General features: G+C 38.9%; 2 protein-coding genes across 7 annotated transcripts in view; both read left to right on the forward strand.

The window, feature by feature from the left end:
• The window catches only part of LOC100399209 (fibrous sheath-interacting protein 2-like), a 91,440-nt gene extending 78,162 nt beyond the window's left edge, over positions 1-13,278 (forward strand). Inside the window, exons 9-12 of the mRNA XM_078327450.1 lie at positions 3,672-3,733; positions 4,629-4,698; positions 6,609-6,705; positions 9,614-13,278. The gene's annotated coding sequence lies outside the window, so the exon portion shown is untranslated. The remainder of the gene's footprint in view (positions 1-3,671; positions 3,734-4,628; positions 4,699-6,608; positions 6,706-9,613) is intronic.
• ABCB11 (ATP binding cassette subfamily B member 11) overlaps positions 9,559-26,424 on the forward strand; it is a 115,121-nt gene continuing 98,255 nt past the window's right edge. For 4 of the 6 annotated variants that reach the window (XR_013518892.1, XM_008998757.5, XM_078327448.1 and 1 more), the window contains exons 1-5: positions 9,559-9,658; positions 17,769-17,871; positions 19,201-19,222; positions 21,629-21,680; positions 22,464-22,702. Coding sequence is in view for 4 of the 6 variants with exons in the window: in XM_008998757.5 (XP_008997005.2) it covers positions 9,575-9,658; positions 17,769-17,871; positions 19,201-19,222; positions 21,629-21,680; positions 22,464-22,702 (500 nt within the window). In the remaining 2 variants the exon portion in view is untranslated. Of the gene's footprint in view, positions 9,659-17,768; positions 17,872-19,200; positions 19,223-21,628; positions 21,681-22,435; positions 22,703-26,424 lie in introns of those variants that run through there. The other 2 variants (XM_035304612.3, XM_035304613.3) reach the window with 2 other exon arrangements.

Consider the following 26,424-nt stretch of genomic DNA (forward strand, 5'->3'; position numbering starts at 1 on the left):
TTTCTTATGTCACTTTCTCAATTCCCTATAATAAAATCTTCAGAATATGTGAAATTGTATGCATATGTGTGTTTGCCTATACCTCCTTGCAAAGTAACTATGCAATTTAATTTCTTATGCTATCTAGAAATGTAAGAGATATAAATCGGCATATAAAAGACCATCTCAGTAATGATGACTTAATTACTTTGCATTACATAAAACCTGGAGGTCTTTGGTCAGAGGGTTTGTTCAGTGGTTCAGTCATACCACCCAGGCCCAGGTTCTTTCTCTCTCTCCATCCTGCCATTCTCAGAATGTGGCTCTTCATTATTTGCTATGCCACCTCATGGTCACCAAATGGCTGCTGCATCTCTTGATATCACATTCTCACATATGAGTGTTGAAAACAGAAAAAATATATAAGGGCAAAATAACTCTTTGGTTAAAACTCGATCTTTTTGTCAGAGAAAAAAATCCCAGAAGGACCTCAGCAGATTTTCTTCTTAGATTTCACTGAACAGAACTGGCTCACATGTCTAACTCCATTCTAGCCAAAGGAATAGGGAAATGGAAGGACCATGACTGACTTAGACTTTGGAGCTGGGGCTAGGCCTGCAGCCCATCTTCCCTGAATGTGTGTCTGCCCTAAACCTATCCAAACTTAGGATTTTGTTTGTAAGGAAGAAACTGCTAACATCAAATAGTGACTGCCAGACAAGATAGAGTAAGGCAACTGGCAAAGGTCTTTAAGGAGCAACATCGCTTTGTGGAGGGGTATATGCCTGGAGCCCTGTAGACTTGGGCTTAAATCCTACTTATCATGTGGATCTTTGCACAAATAAATTATCTAACCTCTGAATCTCAGTTTTCTCACTAACAGGAGAGATGAATTATTATCTTTAAGAGAATAAATAAGTTACTGTGTATAAAGCACTAGCCTAGAGCCTGGCAAACATAAATTGTTACATTGAGGTTACTGTTATGGAATTTATCATTGGTTGGCACCATGTGGTAAGCACTGGTGGCAAAAAAGGAGAAAGATAAAATTCCTTGAGCTCTGACTTGCAGAGAACTACTAGAACTTAGAATATGATACACTGTGAGTTTTGCTTCTTCTTGGGAAATCTATCTATGTCTATACCTGTATCCCCACACATGCTACTATGAGGTATACTAAAAATAAAGGTGTATACAACACTCAGGAAGAAAATAAAACTAGTGACTGCCATTAGCACATGTTCCTAAGTAACATGCGAGGTGCTGAAATTTGAGAATGCAGGCAACCACCCTTCCATACCCAATAAAGGGTCCTGGACGGATGTGGCAAATTAACTACTGTAGAGTGGGCTGTGGTCTAAAGGTAAGGATGCCTGGCTGCATGCTGGGAGAGATAAGCGTGGACTCTGACACAGGGTCTGCTGAAACCCCTGGGCTGAATTGGGAGAGGGTCCCTAACGTTATGGCAGCCCCCTTAACCTTTCCAACAGAGTTAGATGCAGGTTGGACTTGGATGCAAGTCCTTCATTTTTGTCCTACCTCAGTTTGAGGTTTGGTGCCCAAGCTCAGGGTCCCTGTAGTTAACTGCTCTTACTCATTGCTTTTTAAAATAGTAACCCCAGATGTGTGCCTAGACAAGTATCAGTGAGAAGCAATGAATTAGTGACCCAGGTCTAGATGGCACATGGCTTCAGAGCAGCATTTCACAACCTCGGGTTACTGGAGTCATAAGGAGTCACCCACAGTTGGTAAGGGTGGAACTGGGAAGTTCTGAACAGGCATATGAAACATAACAATAAAAATAATATAGGCCAGGCTCTATGGCTCATGCCTGTAAGCCCAGTACTTTGGGAGACTGAGGCGGGTGGATGATGAGGTCAGGAGTTCAAGACCAGCCTGGCCAACATAGTAAAATCCCGTCTCTACTAAAAATACAAAGAAATTAGCCAGGCATGGTGGCAGATGCTTGTAGTCCCAGCCACTTGAGAGGCTGAGGCAGGAGAATCATTTGAACCTGGGAGGCAAAGGTTGCATTGAGCCAAGATCACACCACTGTACTCCAGCCTGGACGATACAGCAAGACTCTGTCTCAAACGCAAAACCAAACAATAAAAATATGTCTGCCTTCCTTTTTCCTTCAAAACTAAAAATATTAGTTTAACAATATTTATTGAAAACTTCATATAGAGAATTGAGTCTTGATTTCACAAGGCTACTAGATTGCTGTCCAATGATGTGTTGACTAATTTGGTAAGCCTAGTTTCTTATTACCTAAGTATGTTGCATTGAGTATGAATTGCCTTGCTTTCAGCTAGGGAGTAAGAGGAACCACCCACAGCTTATTTATAATCACTTGGCATAGATCACTGTGACCTATGCTTGACTATTAACAAGCACCACTTCTTACTACCCCCTCTTCCATCTTGACAAAGGAATAGTTTCCAAGACTGAGACATGATTTTCAGAAGGGAGGTGTCCTGGATAAAGCCAAGACATGAAAACCAAATCTCCCCATACCCATAGGCAGGCAGACTTGCCTCTCGCCAGTGATAAATTCTGTAGTGCAAATGAGTATAAAACATTGCAGGCAGAATTACTTATAATTGACTTGTGTTCTGTAGCAGAATTCTCTGATTCCTCTTCTTTATTTATTTCACCCATTTATTTTCATTCTGCAATTACAATATACCCTTATAATTTTTATAACTTTATGCACAATAATGAGCCTTCAGGGAAAGATGAGAACTACCACATTCACAAACATGAGAAACGATTTGCTCATGAATGAAATTTATATTTTTGTGCCAGTTTTCCTCATTAGAGGGAGAAACAAAAATAGAAATTCTAACCAAGTACGGAGTGCTGTGGAGATCAATGTATTTCATTTAGATCATTGTAAATGACAACTTGCTAGGATTGCAATTAGTCTTCTTTGGCACTATTAATTCTACAGAGGGAGCATAAAACATCTAATAATACATTGGAGTTACTCAACTCACTCTTTCTAATTTTTGTCCTTGAGATCATCTTAAAGGAAACATGGTGTGAAGACCATAATGAAGTGTTGGCCCAGTATTTTACTCTAAATGGCCCACAAGTAAGGCCTGAAGGAATTCCGGGAGCCCCACCCAGACGTGATGTGGAGGTGGAACAGACTGGGCACTGAGCCGAAGGGGATCAGTGAGAGCCGGCTTTTGGGAAAGCCAGATGAGCAGAGGTCTGGGATGGGTTGAACCTAGGCACTGAGCCAAGATTGTTCAGATGAGAGCCAGGTTTTGAGAGAGCCAGATGAAGCAGAGGGCTGGCATAGGGTGGATCTACCTCCAGGTTCAGGACATTCAGGGCACACCATTGAGCAGGTGCTTCAGGTACCACCACATGGGCTGGTCTGTGTTATGATAAACCAAGTTCTTAATGGGCTTTGAATCTGCAGAAACTTTGCTTGTGATGTCCAGATGAGGGCCCCATCCCTTTTGCAGAAGTCAGAGTTTCCAAGAAAATACCCAGTGACTGAACTACAGCTAATATTTGAAAAACACCCACATTTCTAGACTCTCTCTCCATGTAGTTTTAAAAATCATTATTAGTAAAATGTTATTATGTAATCTTAGTGTTATTTTCTTTGTCATACTCATCATTTTTATTTAATAACTCATATGTTTCAAAAAATAGTTTACCCTTATTTTATGCAGAAATTTAGAAGATGTGGAGAAGCATGAGGAAGAAAATGAAAATCACCCTTGTTCACATTTGTGTAAGTTACAGATAATCACCTTTATATTTTTATATACTTCTTCCAGTCTTTTTTGTATCCCTACCTGAGAAAATTAGGAATATACTAATTTTGGTAGATAAAAAATATACACAATTCAACTAAATGCCTACTTGGGAGAGGAGCCCCAGGATAGAAGAAAGTGGAAGAGGAAAAATCCATGGGTTATTGGTTCACAGTGTTATTCCACTACACTAATATAGAATTATCTCTGCACAACCATGGACTATATATATATATATGTTTGGATATCATTGACTTATTGGAATGGTCTTCTACTTCAGTGCTATTAATGCCTTATCTGGCATCACGGGGGCTCCTTGACCATAAAGAATGAGATTGAGAAATTTTATTTTACAAGACTTAAATGTATTTATGTTTTCAGGGCAGATCCAGCCAGGCTCATGACTGTGAGATATGATTAAGAAGGGCCTAATCAGTGGCTCAGGAGATGTTAGGTCTGGTATGTACATCCACATGCCATCCAGATAGACTGAAATCTCAGACAAAACTAAAATGTTCTAATCTTACAACATAATCCCTGGGAGTCAGATCAACCAGTCGGTGGCACTCGTGCTGGAGAACGTGCAATGCCTCTACTTCCAAAACACTTTCCCACAGCAGCATACTTGCTCAGAATCTATGGCACAGAGAAAGTTCAGGCATGCCTCATTACCCTATGCAGGTGGTATTTTCACTTCCATTTTATAGATGGAGAAACTGAGGCAAATGGAGATTAAATAACTTGCCCAAAGTTAGATAGCTAGTTGGTGATCACAAACCTTTGTGATTTCAAAGACCATCTCTTAAGATTCGTTAACTTTTAGCTAAACCTCCCAAACATACAGTCTAACTTTATCTTCTGTCTCTCTTACAGTTAGGTGTGGCTATGTGGCACAGTCATAACCAATGGAATCTGAGTAGAAGTAACGGATGCCATTTCCAAGGTTGACCCATAGAAATTGTCTGTGCAAAAATGTTCCATATTTAGTGTAAATTAGTTCAACCATTGTGGAAGACAGTGTGGCAATTCCTCAAAGATCTAGAACCGGAAATACCATTTGACCTAGCAATCCCATTACTGGGTATATACCAAAGGGATTGTAAATCATTCTACCATAAAGACACATGCACACATATGTTTATTCTGGCACTGTTCATAATAGCAAAGACATGGAACCAACCCAATGCCCATAAATGTTAGACTGGATAAAGAATAAAGAAAATATGGCACATATACACCATGGAATACTATGCAGCCATAAAAAAGGATGAGTTCATGTCCTTTGCAGGGACACAGATGAAGCTGGAAACCATCATTCTCAGCAAACACAGGAACAGAAAATCAAACACTGCATGTTCTCACTCTTAAGTGGGGGTTGAACAATGAGATCACATGGACACAGGGAGGGGAAAATCACACACTGGGGCCTGTTGGGGGTCGAGGGGCAAGGGGAAGGATAGCATTAGGAGAAATACCTAATGTAGATTACAGGTTGATAATGCAGCAAACCACCATGGCATGTGTATGCCTATGTAGCAAACCTGCACATTCTGCACATGTATGCCAGAACTTAAAGTATAATAATAAAAAAATTATATTTTGGACAAAGAAATGCTTTATATTTTCTCTTCCCTGCGTGATGGGTAGATGTCAATCTCAAGGAGACCTTAAAAGCCACATGTTGAGGATGGCAGAGTTTCTGTCAGCCTGGGTCCCTGAATGACTGCATGGAGCAGAGCACCTTTACCCAATACCAATTTCCCCTTATTCAAGGCCTATTGGACTTCACATGAGGGAGAAATAATTAGCAAGTATCACTATGTTAACTAAATCACCCAACAAGTAGGTGGCAAAACCAGGATATAAAGCCAGTTCTTTGTGACTTCATAAGCCTGTGCTTTTTTCAGTATACCATTCTGCAGTCAACTGAACTAAACTATGTCTCTCTGCAGTGAACTAAACTAAAGAAATTGTGTCCTTCCACACAGCTTGCTTTAAAAACACATAAACTACCTAAGAAAGCTCTAATTTAGATATTTTTCTCTCTGCTAGTGTCCCCCCTCCACACACACACACAAACATGGGCAATTATATTGTGTTAACTGACTCATGCTGGCTTTATACAATTTATATTGATTTTCAGGGTGGTAATAACCAATCAACAGCTTCTGTGATTGGTGTGTATGTGCATGACTTCCTGCCTAGCCCATCCCTTTTGTGCTCTGCTTTGTGAACATTGGCCCTGGCTGGCCGTGAACAGAAGTTCTTATCTTAGACTGCATGCAACTCATTCTACTGGAACTGAAAGCCCTTCTTTGCTTTCTTCACCTACTTGAGCAAATTTACAAGCCACTCTTTTCCTCTTCTCACAGTAGCCATCTTGGTCCTTTCAATGTTGCCTGTGTGCAATCATGCTATATTATGACTTGGTCCTTCTCATACTTTGAGATATAACTCAAGTCCTTCCTTCTTTGAGAATCCATACTGATGGGTTACTTTTTAAAGACTTAAGGTCTGCATCAAATGTTATCACATTTGCTATTTTTCTTTTTTATTCTTACTTGCTTTATATGCTAAGCTTTGGTATCCTTTTAAGGTTTAAACTTTCTCAAGGACACTAACTGTAATGTGTACAACCTGGTAGCCAGTGTAACATTTGACATAGTGCCTTATAAAAAGAAGCTACTGAGTTACTAGTTTTTGAATGATTCAAGGAGTAAAGTAATGATGACTTATTTTTATCTCTTTGATAGTGCCTAGAACAATTCCCAATATATATAAAACTATTGGCTGAATTCTACCATTGTGATTTAGAGCTTTCTCTGAGCCGTTTTTGCTGTGATTTTGAAACAGGTTCCAAATTGGTCCACCTCTAAGGCTCTACAGGAGTGGTTCTCAAGCTTCAGCTTATTGGCCCCACTCCCAGGGTTTCTGATTCAGTAGATCTCAGGTAAGGACCAAGAACATACATTTCCCCTGGGTAATGAGGAGGTTGCTGCTGAGCCAGCAGTTACACTTTCAGAACCACTGCCCTGTAAGCTCATGACACTCCCCTATTCCCACCACTCTGACACAATCCCCACTGACCTCAGTCTTACCTACTCCATTCCAGGTTCAGCTTCCTATGTACACCAGGCATGCTCCTGCCCAGGGCTTGCCTGTGCGATTCTCCCAGACACCCACATACTTGTTCCTTTACCTCCCTCATGTCATTCCTCATATGTCACTATTTCAGTGAGCCCTTCCACAATACCCAATTAAAAATGGCAACATCTTGGCCGGGCGCGGTGGCTCATGCCTATGATCCCAGCACTTTGGGAGGCTGAGGCAGGTGGATCACAAGGTCAGGAGATCGAGACCATCCTGGTTAACATGGTGAAACCCCGTCTCTACTAAAAATACAAAAATTAGCGGGGCATGGTGGCACGTGCCTGTAGTCCCAGCTACTCGGGAGGCTGAGGCAGAAGAATTGCTTGAACCCAGGAGGCGGAGGTTGCAGTGAGCCGAGATCACGCCATTGCACTCCAGCCTGGGTAACAACAGCGAAACTCTGTCTCAAAAAAAAAAAAAGCAACATGCTTCACCACACAACACACACACACACACACACACACACACACACACTCTCTCTCTCTCTCTCTCTCTCTCTCTCTCTCTCTCTCTCTCTCTCTCTCTCTCTCTGCCCCTATCATATCCCTTTCCTGCAATTCTTTTCTCCATACCATTTACATCGTCTGATGTATTGTATGTGTTACTTGTCTCCTCTACATACTGCCCCTCACCCAGCCCCCAGAATATGATTCCTGAGGAAGGGATTCTTGTCTATCTTACTCATTCCTGAATCCCAAAGCATAGAACAGTGGTTGGCACCTAAGCCAGCATTCAAAAAGAGCTGGTATTTTAATTAGATGACTGTAGGGACCACAACCCCACCTGTTTTCAGACCGTGAACCATAAGGAAGACAAACCTACTGCTGAAATGAATTAAGTACGATCAACTCAGTACTCACACTGCCCAGGTATGTCTAGGGGTCAGCGTGAGGGTGTAGAGGAAGATATCATAAACTCCCCAAGACCCTGGACAGATGGCCACTCTGTCTTCACGTTTCTCATCTATAAGATGACATTTTTGGGTGATATATCAGTATCTACAATGTTGTTTCTAGCTCTAAAACTCTATGCTTTTATCTTCCCCTGGATCTTTATGCCACCCAAAGGAAAATCTTAGGACTTCCAGACCTGTGAGCAGATCACCTCTGGTCCTGAGTTGACAATTTTCTCTTGTTGGCATTTTTACCCTTTGACTGTTGTTAATAACTTCCGCACAGCAAAGGTAGCACCCAAAATTCTATTGTGAATCTTTTCCCAATCAAGCTACAACCCCATAGCTGCGTTGCCTTTTTGGTTTTGTGTGAAGCAAAATTATTTTTCCTGGGACTTAACTGGTGCCAAACCCAACATTACTACATTTGTGTCACCTCTGAAGTCAACCCATCCAGTTTAGATAGAGGAAACATCTAGAAATCTTGCTTTTCTTTGCTAACTTTAACATATTGAGATTTAAACATATAAACATAGTAACATATAAAATTATATGTCATAATTTTGGGTTTTATGGGCTAAGTCATAAACCATGTGGGTTTACGGGCTAAGTCATAAATCATCTTATTCATAAATTCCAATAGAGAAAAAACAGTGGGTGCTGAATTTTAATGAAAAATGTATAACAGAGAAACATAAAATCAAGAAAATTTTATTTTACAATTTATTTTCTGCAAATAGAGAAGCACTGATTCATCAGTTGCATTTTAGAGCACAGAGTGGAAGAAGGTTTGCACAGACAGGTGTGTGGCTTCACATCTACTAGTTGACATCCCTTGGGTGTATTATTTAACCTCTCTGTGCCTCAGTTTCCCCAACTATAAAATGAAAATGACATGTTAGCACCCAACTCCTAGAGCTGTTGAGAGACCCAAATGAGGCAATACAAATAACATTTTTGAAGTGGGGCAGGCACCCAACCAAGTCTTGACCAATGTTGCCTATTATTATTCATTGCTGAAGGCTGGAGTGAGGTGCACTTAGGGAAGAGCAAGCTCAGGCACAGAGGAGAAATAATAAGAACATTGTAGGAAAAATGCAGACTCACAAGAATAAGGGAGAGGAAGAAGCAGCACAAATATATTGGAGGAGCTCCACATGCTTATTTGACTTGAGATTCTGTTAATTTGAACCTTTACAAAATCGTTCATGTCCTCTTATACAGAGCTTCACCTGGTACGCCAAGCCTGAGGTTAGTGACTGTCCATGCCAAGGTGCAAGAGTTGTCTATGCACTCAGACTTTTGAGCAAGGCTGTTTCAGATGTTCTTTTAGGGCATTTTTTCTCCACAAAACTCTATGGCTGGGCCAGGAGCATCTGGAGCCTGCAACCAGGGATTTTCCAAGAGTAATCTTTTATATTGAGAGGGAAAGTTTAAAGGTATTTTTTTTTTCTTGTTATGTTTTAAGTAACTTTTCACAACTACAGGCCTGTGAAAAATAAGGGTTGGGATAGCCCAAATCCCAGGGCTCTTTCTGGGCCCACTCTGCTTAATTTGCCTCTCCTTCCAAGGTGAATCAGCAGTTTCCAAGGCCTGTTGACACCCTCAGAGGGTTTCCCAAGCACACTTTGTGTTTGGGGTTATTGCTCTGAGTATGTTTCTCGTATGTCACTGAACTGTGCTTAGGCTGGCCTTTGGGACATTGACCCTTAGGTGAATAGATAACGTTCTCGAAAAAGCTTGAATTCTGTTCAATGCTTTAGAATGATGAAAACTGATGTTGGAAAAGGTCGTGATACCTTTTCACTCTCCACAGTGGAGTCCATTGTTTCCTCAGGCTTCTGTGAATTCACGTTCACAGGTAAGTGACTTATACTTGTCTCTGCAAATCCATTCCCTCTTCCCTTTAACTCTTACTTTGTGGGGTGTACTGTTTTCGATTTATTAAAGACTGGTCTCTTGTCCTGTGATAAACAATGCTGCAATACTTGGATAGAAACTTGCAGGATACATTAATGATTTCATAATGTTGTACATAATACAGATGACTCTTGGTTGCTGTCTTTTTTATAGCAATGCTAGTTTATGCACCAATCTCTTGAGAATGTGTGTGTGTGTGTGTGTGTGTGTATGTATTATACATGTGTGTGTGGTAAAAATGGCTGAATAGATTGAATAATCTACACAAAGTAAAAACACTAGTGGGCTTCTATTTAAACTTAGCTTTATGAAAGCATAATTCTGTTTCCTCTGATAATCACAGATTCAATAATCATAAATTTTACCCTTGAAAGGTGGTTTAACACAGAACTCCATTGACTTTATCTTTTCTCTAACACCATACTCATTTCTTCATTCTCCCAGTTTTCAAAAATATAGATGCTAAAAAATATTAGCTGGGGATGCATGTTTAGAGGGGAGAAATTGGTTTCTAGGATCTAATTTCAGTTTTTAGGTTACTCAGGCCAGTGGGAATCATATATTGCCAATGCCTTGAGCACAGAGATCAAATATTATTCACACTTGGGACTGGGAATAAAAGTATTTGTCAACATTTTGAGGGGGAATAGCTTTTTACACATGTTAGAGACAAATTATAGTGGTTCTACCTAAAACTTTTTACTATTAGGATGTAGTGGTGGTTCTTATGAAACAGTTGAAGTGCTAACTTATTTACAGGCTGTTGTTTAATAGAAGTTCTTTTCTATGGGCAGCCACATCCCCTCACTGCTCACCGCACCCCCACCTTAGTTCCCCCTGCTGTGCTCTGTGACATTGTGATTGTCTCTGGTGGAAGCCTCCATTTCCCTGCCTAGGAGCTTCTGTTTACACTCCTCCCCACTCTAGATTCCAAGCCCCTTGAGTAATTTTCATGTCCTAATACTAAGAATAACGGTGATAAATCTTAGTGGATGACTACTAAAAATGCAGTAAGAAGCTATTTAGTGGAGAAAAACACCCATTTTGTGGTTTTAAAAGATGCTACAATTGCCATGAAGTGCCCAAGTTTCATTGCAGAATCAAATACTGGAGGTACGTTTTGCTTGGTCAAAGGGAAATTACATTTAAGACAGAAAATCGCTGTGGCAGTTAACTTTGGTGTTACATTCTGTTTTCTTCCTAAGCAATTCTTTAGTCCTCTACCTCAGTGGTAACTCTGAAGAAAGGGCTTATGTGGCCAATGGGGTCACTGTGTATTCATTTCCCTTCTCTGTCAGCCATAACCCTCAGGGCTGGAAGGGTCTCCTTTTAGTCTATCCCCAGACAGGCTCTCCTGCAGTGCTGACACACACCATCAGCCTACAAGGAGCTTATCTGAAAAATAATGCTTTTCTATTTTCCTTGTTTCTTAGCATATATTAATGTTTCTTTCTCCTCTAATGATCTTTTAGATAAAGAAATCATTTTCTGAGCTGATAATAACAAAGGTGTCCTACCTACATTTCTAAATGTCAGCAGTAAAAGATGTTTTAAGGGCCTTTTTTAAAAAGAAAAAATGAAATGAAAACTGTAGCTTAGAAAGTGACATCCAAATTGAAGAGGAGCAGGGGCACTTCTGTTCTCTCTCAGCAGCTCTGTGAAGTGGGGCTGGGGTCTTAAAAGGCTTTACAGAGGGCAAGACTTTGCAAGAGAAAAGCCACAGAGGGACCCTCACATGACCAGAATATTCACAGTGAGTTGTGGGGCATGGTGCGGGGAGGTGCTCTCCACTCCTGGGCCTGGCCTGGTTCCCCTCACTGTCCCCAGCTCCTCAGCGGCTTTTAAGGCATTTAGATTCTTCTTACCATCTTGGCCTGAATATGGAAAAAAAAACCCTCTTTTACTGAATTAAGTCTAGCAAAGGTCAACATGTTTCAAAAATAGTATTTAGGTAAAAATTAAATGGAAAGTGGAACAAATCTCTCCAGAGAAAATGCAGAATCCTAGAACACAGACAGAGCCATCTCTGCCTCTTGGTCTGATGGGATTTCGGTCCTTCTCAAACTGATTTCCTAACCTCTCTGGATGAGAGCTCCAACTCCCAAGCCTGATCAGGATAATGTTTTTAAAGTACAAATTTGATCATATTCTTTCCTTGCCTAAAAGACTTCGTTGGTTTTCAATGGCCCTTAGGATAGGTCCCATGTTTTCAGTGGTAAGGATCATGAGACCCCGAAGGATCAACCAGCTATGTCCTCCTGCGTTGCCCATCTGCCTCCCCCATACTCACTGGGTTCCTTTGACCATGGACCCAGCTGTGCTGTCTCTTGGGTCTGGGCCTTTACATGTGCCCTTCCCTGCCTGGACTGCTTTTCCCTCTCCTCTTCCCATGGTGAACTTGCTCTCATCTTCAGTGTCTCATACTACAGAGCACTTGCTCCAGAGCCATCTCCAGCTCTCTAGACCAGGCAGCTCCTCTGCACGAGGGCCCAGGAAATTTCTGTACTTCCCCTTTCCTCGCTGCCATCCTGCTTGACATCTCATTTCCCAGATATTGTCTGCCTTCCCTGCCACACTGTAAGCTCCATGAGGATAGGGCTGCTTGGAGGGCTGGTGCTCCCCACAATTTTTAGAGTAGGTAAATCAGGTTCTCGGAGATTTCTTCCTGGGCTTTAGGCTGCCCTGAACTTACCTCACAGTACAGGGGTTGGCATTTTCTGTAAAGAGCTAGATAGTGAATATTTTAGGTGTGGGAGAGAGAAAGGGCCATATAGTCTGTCATTGTAGCACAGAAGCAGCCAAAGACAATAGAAAAAGAATGGGTGTGACTGTGTTCCAGTCAAACTGTATCTACAAAAGTAGGATGGTAGCAGTATCCTTCAGCCCAGAAGGATTCAGCTCAGGAGACAACTTCTTCTCAACCCGGACCTTTTTTTTACTTCAATTCTTCTACAATACCCATAGCCAGTTGCTGGTATTGATCCCAGCCATTGGCAAAGGTCAACCTGCTCATCTGTTGCTCCAGGCTGACATCTCCACCAGTTCACACTAGCAGCCTTTGTGTGGTGGCCGGGAGTGGGCACTGACATTTTATGCTCTCAGGATCTTTGACTTCTTCCTAGCATGGCTTGTAGAGCCCTGTATCTCCTCCAATTCTGATGGCTTCAGGACCCTTGCGGTACTGCTCATTCAGCCCCATTTTCAAGATTAGTCAAAACCCTAGTTTCTCTCAGGTGACCATCTAGCTGATGGTCTCTCTTCCCCCATCCCCTCTTCCCCAGCAGTGAGGTCTTTCCGAATGCTGTGTTAGAGTTCTAAGGTAGAAAAATATGTTCTGACCAGTAATGGTCAGGAGACTTCCTCTAATGTGCCTATCTGTGTTGATCGCCATTCTAACTGGCGTGAGATGGTATCTCAATGTGGTTTTGATTTGCATCTCTCTGATGACCAGTGACGATGAAATCAATAGTTTTAATAGACATTACTTTTTAAGTTTTCCTGTATGAATAAATTTTGATAACTTTTATTTTTCTAGAAAATCAATCTTACCCTGTTTTTCAAATTTACTACCATTAAATTACTTACAGTATTTGCTTATGATTTAAAACTTTATTTATTTTAACTTTCCCCATTTTCCATTCGTATTTGTGATTTATATATCTTTTATTCAGCAGTCTTATTGACTTGCATATTTTTAGTTATTTTAAAAAACAACTTTTTAATTGATGTATCCTTTCTAGTTTTTCATTTTATTTTGTTTCCTATTGTATAATTCTTGCATTTTTATAGGTTCTTGATAAGAACATAATTCATTTATTAATCTCTGAAAGAACAAAATGCATTTATGTTTATAAATAAATCTTGAAGTATCTTTTTAGCTATAGCCCACATGATTTTATGTATTTATTATCCCTGTTTTAAATATTTTTTATTTCTGTAGTGATTTCATCATTATCCCATAATTATCTGCATATGTATTTTAAAGTTTGTAGCACACACACAGTTTTACTGAATATATGTGTATGTTTTACTAGTGTTTAACTTTTTAGCTTTTATTTAATTGCATTGTTGTCAGAATATACACTCTTTAGAATAATAGCAATATAGAGAAATACATAGTTTTTTATTTGTAGACATTTTTGATGGGTTATTAATGGGTAAGTTTTATAAAATGCCAAATGTAATTGAAAAATGTCTTGGTTGCAGGTTCCATAGTAATGAAATTTGTAATTAAAAGCTATGGCCATTGTGTTACAATTGTAATTAAATATATATTTGATTAAACCAAATGAAATTGCCAATATTTAATCTTTTTTTACTTAGAAAGTTCAACTAATATCTGAACAGAGTTCAGCCAGTGTCTGAAAATTTTAAGAAAAACATAAATTTTACATAGTAAATTACATATAATTACTTATTTTTGATTTTCAAAGCTTTTATAATTTCTAATTTTTTGTCTGTTTATCAGTTTCTAATAAAGATGTGTTATTGCAGTTGCAGGCTATGTTGTGTTAAGTTGCTGGGTATATACAATCCAATAATTGATTTGTCTTCTAGCTGGATTGTGCTTTTGACTATTATGTTTTCTTTAAAAATCCATTATTGTTTTGAACATGGATGCTATTTTTTCTGACATTAACATAATAGCTTTGAGAAATCAGTATTGCATGACATATCCTTTTTATCCTTTAATTTTTGACCATTTTTTATGATTTTATATATAATTTCTTTTATAATAAGTATATATCTCCGTTGTGGTGTGGTGTCTCACACCTGTAATCCCAGCACATTGGGAGGCTGAAGTTGACAGGTCACCTGAGGCCAGGAGTTTGAGACCAGCCTGGCCAACATGGTGAAACCCTATCTCTACTAAAAATACAAAAATTAACCAGGTGTGGTGGCACACACTTGTAATCCCAGCTGCTTGGGAGGCCGAGGCAGGAAAATTGCTTGAACCCCAGAGGTGGAGGCTGCAGTGAGCTGAGATCGAGCCATTGTACTCCAGCCTGGGCAACAGAGTGAGACTCTGTCTAAAAAAAAAATTATATATCTGGATTTAAAAAAATTCAATAAACTGACCTGTCTTTTTAAAACAACAACAACAACAAACAGCCTTTTGAGGGTATAATTTATACATCATGGAGTTCACCTATTTAAAGTATACAATTCAATGATTTTCATTATTAACAGAGTTGTGTGACCATCACAATAATCTAACTTTAGAACATTTTTTTCATCCTCAGAAGAAAGCTTATGTCTGTTACCAGTCACTTCTCATCCCCCTTCCATCCCCACGCCTACTCCAGCCTTAGACAGCCACTTATTTCTTTTCTGTCTCTATGGTGTCGCCTGTCTTGGACATTTCATGTAAATGAAATCATACAATACATGGTCTTTTGAGACCATCTTCTTTCACTTTTAACTTTTGTTGGATTGATGAAGTTTTCTACATACTCAGTTTTTAATCCTTTGCTTGTTTAGAAGCTATAGATTATACTGATACTTTTTCATTGCTTTTTCTTAAAATTTACAGATATTGGTTGAACTTTGTTCAGATATTAGTTGAACTTTGTAATTAAGAAATGGTTAAATATTAGCAATTTCATTTGGTTTAATCAAATATGTTATTTAATTATAATTGTAAAACAATGTCCATAGATTGTCATGAGAATAAACCTGACATACTTATCTGCATATCAAACACCTTATCTTGTGTTTAAGATATACTCATATCTACACTATTATTGTGTAGAGTTCTTTTTTGTTGTTTTTTGTTTTTTGAGACAGAATTTCACTGTCTCCCAGGCTGGAGTGCAGTTGTGAAATCTCAGCTCACTGCTACCTCTGCTTCCTGAGTTCAGGTGATTCTCCTGCCTCAGCCTCCTCAGTAGCTGGAATTACAGGTGTGTGCCACCACACCTGGCTAATTTTTGTTTTTTTAGCAGAGATGGGGTTTCACCATGTTGGTCAGGCTGGTCTTGAACTCCTGACCTCAGGTGATCACCTGCCTTCAAAGGGCTGGGATTACATATTATGTCGAGTCTTAATTAAGCTCTTTTGAAATAAAAATTTATACTTGGTATCAATATTTGATTGGCCATCCTGACGTATTTTGTTAACTATTGTGCTCACCCTTGTTTCTCTTTCATGGCTCCCTTCTGGATACTCCTTCTTGCTAAGGCACATCCTCTAGTAGTTGTTTCATATGGGTCTGTAAGTGGCAACCCTCTTGACTTTGAATGTCTAGAAATATGCTGAATGACTTTTTGGCTCAGTATAAAATTCTAGGTTAAAGATTACTTTTTTCTCAGTACTTTGAAGTCATTACTCCACTATTTTCTACTCTCTATTGCTGATGAGAAAAATTCTGTCAGTCTTTTCTTTATATTTGGATAATGCATTTCCCCCTTTCACAGTTTTTAGGATGGATTGTGTTTATTCTTGGTGCTTTACTATAGTTTAATTCTTGCACTACACAGGCTTGAACTTGCAGGTCCACTTATATGGGGATTGTTTTCAACCAATCTCAGATGGAAAATATAGTAGTCTCAGGATTGGAATAAAATCGGTGGATATGAAAAGTCAACTTTTCCTATGCACGAGTTCTACAAGCTGACTGTGGGACTTGTGTATACCTGGATTTTGGTATATGTGGGAGTGCTAGAACCAATTTCCCGCATATACTGAGAGACAACTGTATTTCTATATAATGTATCTAAGTTTTGACTACTATTTATTCCAATCAATCTTGGAGTCTACTGTTAATTTGAAGAATCAAGTCATTGCTTCCAGAAAGTTCTTAGCAATTATCTCTTTACTTATTACACCTCTGTCATTCTCTACTCTCTGCTTCTGGAATTCCAAGTAAGTGAGGTTAGAAGCTTTTCATAGCTCCAGCTTCCTGTCTCTTATTTGTATATCTTTTATATGTGTATATATGTATATAATATATATCACTGTCTCCTCCTATAACCTCCATGGGCATGCATTTCATTATAAGGAATAGCTGCTTCAGTGGTGGGCAGCAGTTTCCTCAGGGTCTTCTCAGCAGTGCAAGAGGCCAACATTAGCTTCTCTAGCTCCATGCAAAGAGGTGTTCTCTAACTTCCTGTTTGATTTGGGGCATTTATAGTTCTCTCAGGAGCTAAGCCCTTACACCCATCTGCATTCAGACACAGAGGAAAATACCAGCTGCTTCCATGCTCTGCTTATTCTTTGGTGCTTCTCTGCCATTTCTGGTTCCTGAAGATGTTTATTTTTATTTATTTGAGTCTGACTGTATCTCTTTTTTAAAACATATTATCCATCATTGCTATATGTTTGAAGCAGAGAAGTTAGTGAAGCATAAACTCCATGCTGAATCTAATGTCTATATCCTGGAATTCTCAGACTGTATCCTCTATAAACTGATTTTTTCCCCTGTGAATAAATCAGTTTATAGAGGGTACAATCTGAGAACTCCATGATATAGACATTAGATTATGACTATATAATCTAATGTCTATAATAACCATGACTCTGTCGACATTTACATTTTATTTAGAAAATGTCCCCCTTCTGTTCCCTTGATCCTGCTGGACTCAGCTTATCTTGAGGTTGTATTTACAAAGGAACACTGAAGGTTACCCAAAATATTTGGGTGTCGTTCATCAACTACACTGACTAAAGAACATCACCAGTTGGTTTGCCTTTCTCATGGTTTTCATGTTTTCTCATTAAAAGTAAATAAAGCACAGATAACCAGAAAGAGTAACCATCCATCCAACAACTGGAGGAGACTTTTATCAATGGTTTTGTTTTCTCTTTCCTACAATTAGCTATAAGAAACAACCATCCATATAACAACTAGAGAAAACCTTGATCTGTGGCTGTGGTTTATCTTTCCTGATAATTAGGCTCTTTCAGGGAGTTATCAACCAATTTAAAAACCTGCTTTTGTCTGAAATTGATTAGTAAAGATTATTTCTTGAACTGTTCTTTCATTTGGCTACTTTGGTTAAAGAAGGAAGAAGAGATAATAATTGCAATTATTATTTTATTTTATTTTATAGGGTTGTTGGCTGCAGATTGCTATTACCATGTCTGAGTCAGTAATTCTTCAAAGTGTAAAGAAATTTGGAGAGGAGAATTATGGTTTTGAGTCAGACAAATCATGTAAGTGGCTTTTTTCTCTCACAACATCTGGTACAGGGAGAGGTGAGAACAAAAGTGGGACACGCTAGCGAAGTTTCGAGGAGCAGAAAAAAATCAGCAACAGTAGGTAGAATTATCACTGGGTGTGATTCTTATACACAACTGTGTGGCTCTCCCTAGAATCCATGTAACGTAATATCTGGAAGCACTAGGTAAGAAAACACCAAGTGTGGATGAATGAAAGCATCTCTCACAAACACCTTTCATATGTAGAGTAGGGTTGTTCCAGCAGGGGCTGTTATGATTAACCTGATTCCTGTATTGTCACTGTTATTATTGATCGCAATTTAGTGAGCGCTCCTCCTTGAGAAGAGCTGTGCCCAGACTCTGCAGAACAGAATAAGATCACGTGAAAGGGCCTTGTAGCACTAGCACTTGGGATGTCCTGGGCTCAGATTGTTTTAAGCTATTGTTTTCTAACCCTATGATTTTGCATTTTACAGATGGCAAAACTGAGACTTGGATATGTTTTTTTAAACTTGGGAAGGGTCATATGAGTAAAATTAATGAAACCATAATTTCAATCCAGTTGTGTTTGATTCTGAAGCCCAAAATATTGCCATCTGTCAACATGATCATGCCTTTTACTCTTAATTAAATTAAATTAAAATGCCAGCAGAAAGAGTCCAGGGTCCCTCTGACATTTTAATTTAATTTGATTTAATAAGAGTAAAGAAGCACGATAGTGTTGGATGACAAAGCTCCCCAGTGGCTTCCTTATACCCCTGGCTGTAACCCCTACTTTCATGGCCTGCCCTGCATCTGTTGTGACCTACACTAAGGAAAACAATGTGTCTCAATCCCATGGCTTCTACTGGTGTAGAAGTGTCAATGACACCTTGTTAATTAACATCTTATTGTTAATTTGTGGTCTGTATTTTAAACAGATAAATTCTGATGCTTTTAAAGAACCAAACAAAAAATAAATATCAGTTTTATTTTGTAGTTCAAAAAGTCGGATCTTGTTTAGCTAATTTAGAAATGTTGCTCTCCATTTGATATTCAGATGATGCAAATATTTTATGTCCTGAAGAAAAGTCCAGAAATGTAGTAAAGGTAGCAGTAGTCCTGAACCCTAAATGAGTGTGTTCGTGTGTGTGTGTGTGTGTGTGTGTGTGTAAAGAGAGAGACAACATGAGCAGGAAAAGAGAAAAGGCAAATAATCATTTTGTAATATTCCATGAATAAAGGTAATTTATAGAAATGTTTTTCCAGAGCAAATTTGTTAGTGACTGTATTGCATTTTGTCATTATTAACTGCTTTTTTTTGCGTTGATTTTTTTCTGACAGATAATAATGATAAGAAATCAAGGTGAGTGACTGATTTCAACAATGCAGCATCTTTTCTAAAGTAACTCCATAATATTCCTATAAAAAGCACAAAACAGAGAATATTTTTATGTGCATTGCACTTCATATAAAATAATATATATAATCCATTCTTTTCCTCTTTAAAACATTACTATAATTTGATTTTTAAAACCTTTTGGAATATCACTTCTGGATTAGGTTTACATCTCCCCTGTGTATTCAGGAATGGCATAGAACTCCTGACCTAAGAAGGAAGAAGAAAAGTTGGACAACAAGTGTAATTTCATGATCATTGGGGAGGTCCCTAAAACCCAAATTCTTGCCACAGGTAAAGAGTAGAAACCTAAAGTGTCATTATTATATAGTTCTGTTTAGCTAAACAGTTTGAATTCTCATATAGAACAAATATCAGCTAATCACAGTTTGGTATGAAGGCAGGATTAGATGAGGTCTAATTTAGAAAATAGAAGGATGGCATCAGGTAAGTTCCTGAAGTGGAGTGATGGAAAGAGAAGGGTTGAAGGTATTTTAGAAATTTTAAGTAATTCGCAGCAAAGGGAGGGATTAGGCATAGTAAGATTAGCTTTGGGCTGGGATGGTCAGGTCAACCTGGGCCTCTGAGAGCCACACGTTTCTTACTGGGTGGGAAAAAAGTGGGTGTGGATGTAAATGAATGGAGAATGCTCATCCTTAAAGGATGAGCAGGAAGTTGAATGAGTGGTTTTCTTTTCAGAGGAGGTGAGCATGGAATGAGAAGATCACAGTAAAAGTTTGCCAGAGCTGCTGACGGGAGTGGGAGCAGTCTGTAGAGGAATGAAGTGTGTGTTGCACGTTGAGCAGGAGAGCACATATTCGCTGCATTAAATCATTCCTTTTGCAAATATTGAGTCTCTGTTTGGTATCAGACACTGTTGTAGGTGCTGAGGGCACAAAAAAGAACAAAACAGTAAAAAAAAAGTCTGCTCTTGAGGAGTTTACATTTTAGTGAGAGGGATATTAATAAACACTATAAATGAATCAAATGCATAGCGTGGTAGCTAGTGATTATCACTTTCTGAGAAAAAAAGTAAACATGGAAATGAAGCTATGAAATGGTGTGTGGGGGTGGGGTTGAAATTTTAAAGACTGGCCAGGGAAGACTGTTGAGTAGGTGACTTTTGAAGAAAGGTCTAGTGGAGGTGAGGGAGCTGTCCCTATGGTTACCTGAAGAAAGAGCATCTAGGGAGAGGGACTAGCAGGGGCCCACACTCAGAGGTGGGAACAGTTTGGGCATGGACAAAGGTCAGCAAGAGGCCAGGCGAGTGGAGTGTTGAGAACTAGAATGTAGTTGGAGGAGGTGAGGTCAGAGATCCAAGGGCCAGGTCGTGGGGAGTCTCAGAAAGGATTTGGGATTCTCTTCTGGGCCGGAAGGAAAGCTTAGGGCAGCTGAGTGCTAGACTCTGTCTGTGTTGGTATCCATTCACAAGATTGTGAGGTTGTATCCAGCAGGCCTAGCAGCCTGGCTTAAGGAGAAGAGGGCAAACAGCTGGATGGATGCAGGATAAAGTTTACAAGGATGGTGTAGAGAAAATAATTAAGGATGATGCCAAATGCCTGGCAGAGGGATCTTGGCTGCATGTGGAAGGAAGCAAAATCTTAAAAGGGTTTAGCAATGGAAGGAAATGAAGGATTTAAGGGACTGCAGGGCTCAAGTGAGGTTGATGAATAGGTGTGGAAGGAGGAAGGAAGTGAGAAAATGAGATGCATGGGCAGCCACAGAGTGCCAAAGAGTTAAACATGTTAGACAGTAGTTCCTGGTGACGGCAAGGTCCAGGGTGTATTCATGGAATGGGTGACTCAGGTTAAGTCAAGATCCCTGAAGTTGAAGAGGTCGCAGACAGGTCACATGGCCTTATGGGAAATGAAATGAATGAGAAATATTAAGGAAATATGATTCTATGGGAAGTGTGGGAGTGTTCTTAAATTTTTCATCGTATCAACATTATTTAATGTAGTACAACTACATTAATTCTTAAGTATGAGGAAGCTTTAAGATTAGCTAATCCAACCACTTCAACTTACCATGAGGAAATACAATCACAAATAGATTGAGGATCATGACTGAGGGTGAAGAGTTATTTGTTGATACAGTTGGGAGTACAGAGGACTTTTTACTTTCTCTCCATACCTCTCAGGTATTCATCTCTATGAATCACTAGTACCTGAGATAGAGCTATACTGAAATCTCTAGAAGAGGTAAATCTAGAAGCATAAAGCCTGTTTTTAAGATATCAGTTTTGGCTAGAATTTTCCAATCAGTGGGGATTTTCTTTCTTACTAAAGAATAATTCATAAAATCACCACTTAGGGAGAATTTCCCATTGTATAGGAAAGAATGGTCTTTAAATCCCTATGTTTTTCTCCTCAGGTTACAAGATGAGAAGAAAGGTGATGGCATTCAAGTTGGTTTCTTTCAATTGGTAATAAAACTGTGCTGATTTACAGCAGTGGGTGTGCAACTAGAAGTCATTTAGATCATGAAGGAAGTGTTAAATCTTTAGTCATATTGGCAAGTTTTTAACTTCCATGATTGCTTTTTCAGTCATAGGCTTTGCCTATTTGTTAACATGTTGAATAATTATTTGAAATATGTTGCTGATAAAACACACGAATCCTGTCCAATAGATGAGAAAAACGTCTTGGAAAATTATCACTAAGCCCATGGTTATTATAGTTGTAAAGAAAGTCGTCACAACAATCGTATTATATATATTTATTCTCATGACAAATCCGTAGACATTTTATAATGTAAGTATAAACTCCATATTTTCTCAGAATGGAGGCATTTCTAGGCACAAATTGGCACTCTTTATTGTCACTATCAGTTGTACAAAGCAATTTATACAATTGCTGAATGCCCCACACAGTTTATCTACTTGACAATGGCATCACTGACAGTGATTATTTTCCCCTTAAGTTGTAGATGAGTAGCTAAAAACTAAAGTCAGCTCCTGAAATAAAGGGAATGAATTCAGAGACCAGGAAAGGAATAACATGATGCAACAATGTAAGAGTCTAATGTTTTAGATACCATGCCATTTATTTCAATATAATTAGTACGAACTCTGCCGCTCAATTAAGATGATTCCCATGAAATTTGGTATTGAGTACTACTCATCATAATCTAGTAACTAAATTAAATAGTCCTCCTACCTCTCCTGCTTTTCACCCATAGATGATCTCTGAACCCTTTGTTTTTCAAGTTTCGGTTTTCTTCATCAACTGACATTTGGCTGATGTTTGTGGGAAGTTTATGTGCATTTCTCCATGGAATAGCCCAGCCAGGCACGCTACTCATTTTTGGCACAATGACAGATGTTTTTATTGACTACGATACTGAGTTACAAGAACTCCAGATTCCAGGAAAAGCATGTGTAAATAACACCATAGTATGGACTAACAGCTCTCTCAACCAGAACGTCACAAATGGAACCCGTTGTGGGTAGGTTGTTATTTTTGTTTTACTTTTTACTTTTTTGGCTCATATCTTAAATTGTAATTCAAAATGCATAGAGGGGATTTTATTGTCTGAGCTGGAGTTGTATCTAATATAAAAAGAATAGAAACATGAGTTTACCCATATTTCTAGAAATTACTCTGCCTCAAGGTTTCTTCTTTCTTACTAGGTTTTAAAATCTTAACAGAAACAGGATTGAAAGTCACTCATCAAATACATCACCAAAATATAACCACTTTATTGAGTATAGGCTTGAGCATGACACTACCAATACTTAATTCCACTAGAGAGATAACCTGTGAATTTTACTTGAGTCTCATCTCCAAGAGTTCTTTCCCTCTCCCCACCTCCCACCACCCCACTAACTCCCCTCTGCCCCTTAGCTTTGTGGCTGTGGCTGGTAATCCACTCGATCCTGAGACTTCCATATGTAATGGGAGTTTCATGAACATGCTGCATTACTTGGAGTAGTGGAGTAGGGGACACTGGTCATAGTCAGTACTCGAGTTTCTTTTTTTTTTTTTTGAGATCGAGTCTCCTCCCTTCCCTAGGCTGCAGTGCAGTGGAGTGGTCTTGGCTCACTGCAACCTCCACCTCCTGGGTTCCAGCGATTCTCATGACTCAGCCTCCTGAGTTGCTGAGATTACAGGCATCTGCCACCACACCTGGCTAATTTTTGTATTTTAAATAGAGGTTTCACCATTTTGGCCATGCTGGTCCCTCCTCAGGTGATCCGCCTGCCTTGGCCTCCCAAAGTGTTGAGATTACAGGCATGAGAAAACTGGTGCAGTGCTGTGAACAGAGACAGCCATGTAGATGTAGCCAGAACTTACACCAGCGTAGTCACTATGCTACTGTTCTCTTTGTGATAAGCCTGACGGGCCACCTTGTAATCAGTGAGTCTGTAGTATACTCAGGACTGACTCACTGTCATAGCATGGACTTTGCAGCATGCCTCATGCTGCCTAAAGTTCAGAACAAGCTTATTTGCACGTATGAACCCACGCACTCAGGTTCAAGAATCAAGGGTGGGGCACATCTTGGCTAGAAAGACACTAGGAATGGCTCCCCAGAGGAATTTATAGTTTTCACTTTCATTCTGAAATTTTCTATAGACTTGATTCCAGACTATGAATGAGTCCTTCTAAATCATTGACACTCTTCATATTATCTCTGTTAGGGTCTTTCATTCATTTACTCATTTAACCAAATTTTTTGAACATCAGCTATATACCAGGAACTCATGAAAGCATCAAAGACAGTTGTCTTAAGACTATGGTCACAGTCAGGCATGGTGGCTCAAGCCTGTAATCTTAACACTTTGGGAGGCTGAGACTGAAGGATTGTTTGAGCCCAGGAGTTCAAGACAAGCCTGGGCAACATAGTAAGACCCTGTCTCTACAAAAAATTAAAAAACAAAAAGCTTGGCTTTATGGTGTGCACCATAGCTGGGTCATCCCAGCTACTTGAGAGGCTGAGATGGGAAGATCACTTGGGCTTGGGTGTTTGAGGCTGCAGGTGGTCACAATCACATGGGTGACAGAGTGAGACCTTGTCTTAAAAAAAACCTAAAAGAGTCATGATTCCTATCTTTGTAAAGCTTAAGCGTAGTAAGCCAGACCATCATTCAGTCAATGATCATCACTCAAAAAAATATGCAGTGACAGACAGGGAGGTACCCGATGGAAAACACAGAATAATATGCAATGTGAATTATTCCTTATAAACAACAAGCATACTCATTTGATATAAGTTCCCTATGTCCAAATATGTATGTTTCTTTTCTAAAATTGGAAGTTTCTTTTCATTTGAAAAACTCAGAGTGATTTGTATAGAAGAGAGACTGAGTTCAAGAAAAGTCTTTAAAGTCCTTCATTTATTATGTTGGAGGACTGAAGTGAACTGCTTTTTACAGAGGGGTTTGATCACAAAAGGTTAAGTTAGTCATTCTCCCATCTGAGAAAAAAAAAATGCATTCCGACCTATGTGTGATGTAAATTGACCCAAGCCATTGATAACACTTATGAAGATAAGTTTTTGAGAAAAAAGTCCCCAAGTATATCTTATTATGCCTTAAAATTTGGAAGTAAATGTTAGAGAGGCCAAAATTTGAGGCACATACATGATACTAGGACCTTGTGAATATTTATCCAATGAATTAAAGAATGAATCTAATTTCAACATTTGTATCATGGGCATCTATTAAAAAGGAATTCTCTGTGGTCACTTATTACTCACTGTCTTCATTGTCTTCACATACATGAAGGTAAGCAAAGAATACAAACTGGGGCTTTCAGCAGTCCATTCACTTTGACTGAATTCACATGATACCAAACATGAATGGACATTTGTGCTTTTCTTTTTTAAAAAAATTTCATACAGATAGCTGAAATTGTATGGACTACACCTTTCTAGGCATTTCTTTACCAGGAACTCCTTGACAAGTTAAATACTTTTCATTGTGAGTTATTATGATCATTGACATGAATACTATTTGTTTTACTTCTGAATAACATGTTTGTTTAGCTGTTATGTGGTAAGATCACTGTGAAAATGGACTTGGGTGGGACAGAGGAGAAGAGAGGACATTTTCCTACCTGCAAGTAGTTTACATACCTCCAAAGTCACCCAAACCTTTTGCAAGTTTTTTTCATGGAAAAAGTATATAATTAAAGGTACAGTTTCTCCATCTGTTATAATAGATTTATTAGTCTTGAAATATATAAGGCAACTCAATAATTTTAGCAACATAAGCATGTATGTGTAATGATAGGGGCTGGTTTTACTTTTTTATTATATTGGTTCCACATGTCAATTGCAATCTATTAGATGGAATTTTTGAGTTAAAGTCTTCCAAATGGCTGTCAGTGAATTACACTGATAAGGATTATAGAATGTCATGTGTCTTGATTAGCTTCTCAGACTTTCTGGTCAGAACAGTCAAATAATAAGATAAAAAAGTGAAAACAGATGAAGGAATCGGAAGTTAAAATACCACAATTGCAAAATAGCTTTATTTACTTTTATCCAATTAAAGTGTAAACAGTCAAATGGAAGACACGACGTCTCATGTAACTTAATTGTGGAAGAGACATACCATAATTTCTGCCATATTCTGTGAGTCACAGAAACCAACTCTCGTAGAATTTGGGAGGGGTCTAAACAAGTGTGAATACTGAGATGAGAATTTTAGGGGTTCTTTGGAGGCTGATCACTACTACTGGCATCGGGAAGCTCAAGTTGTCACTTCCTCTCATACAAATGAATCAATGCAGAAAGCTAGGCCCATCCTTTCACTTGGATTTCATTCTACTCTTAGCAATGTATATTCAGTTTGTATATGCAAGCACTGTTTTGAAGCTAGATACTTGAGGACTATATACTTTTGTAACAGCTTTATTGAGATACAATTCACAGACCATGAAATTCACCTACTTGAAGTGTACAATTAGATGTTTTTTAGTATATTTACAGAGTTGTGCATTCACTGTCACAGTCAATTTCAGAACATTTTAATTACTAAAAAAAGAAACCCCTTGCCTTTCAGCATTGCTTTCTAGTACCTCATCCTCTTCCCTAGCCCTAGGCAACCACTAATCTGCTTTCTGACTATAGATTTGCCTATTCTGGACATGTCCTATTAATAATACCATACAATATGTGATCCAAGATTGGCTTCTTTAACTTAAGCATAACGTTTTTTACAG

This window comes from Callithrix jacchus, chromosome 6 (assembly GCF_049354715.1).
Source record: "Callithrix jacchus isolate 240 chromosome 6, calJac240_pri, whole genome shotgun sequence".
Classification (NCBI taxonomy): Eukaryota; Metazoa; Chordata; class Mammalia; order Primates; family Cebidae; genus Callithrix; species Callithrix jacchus.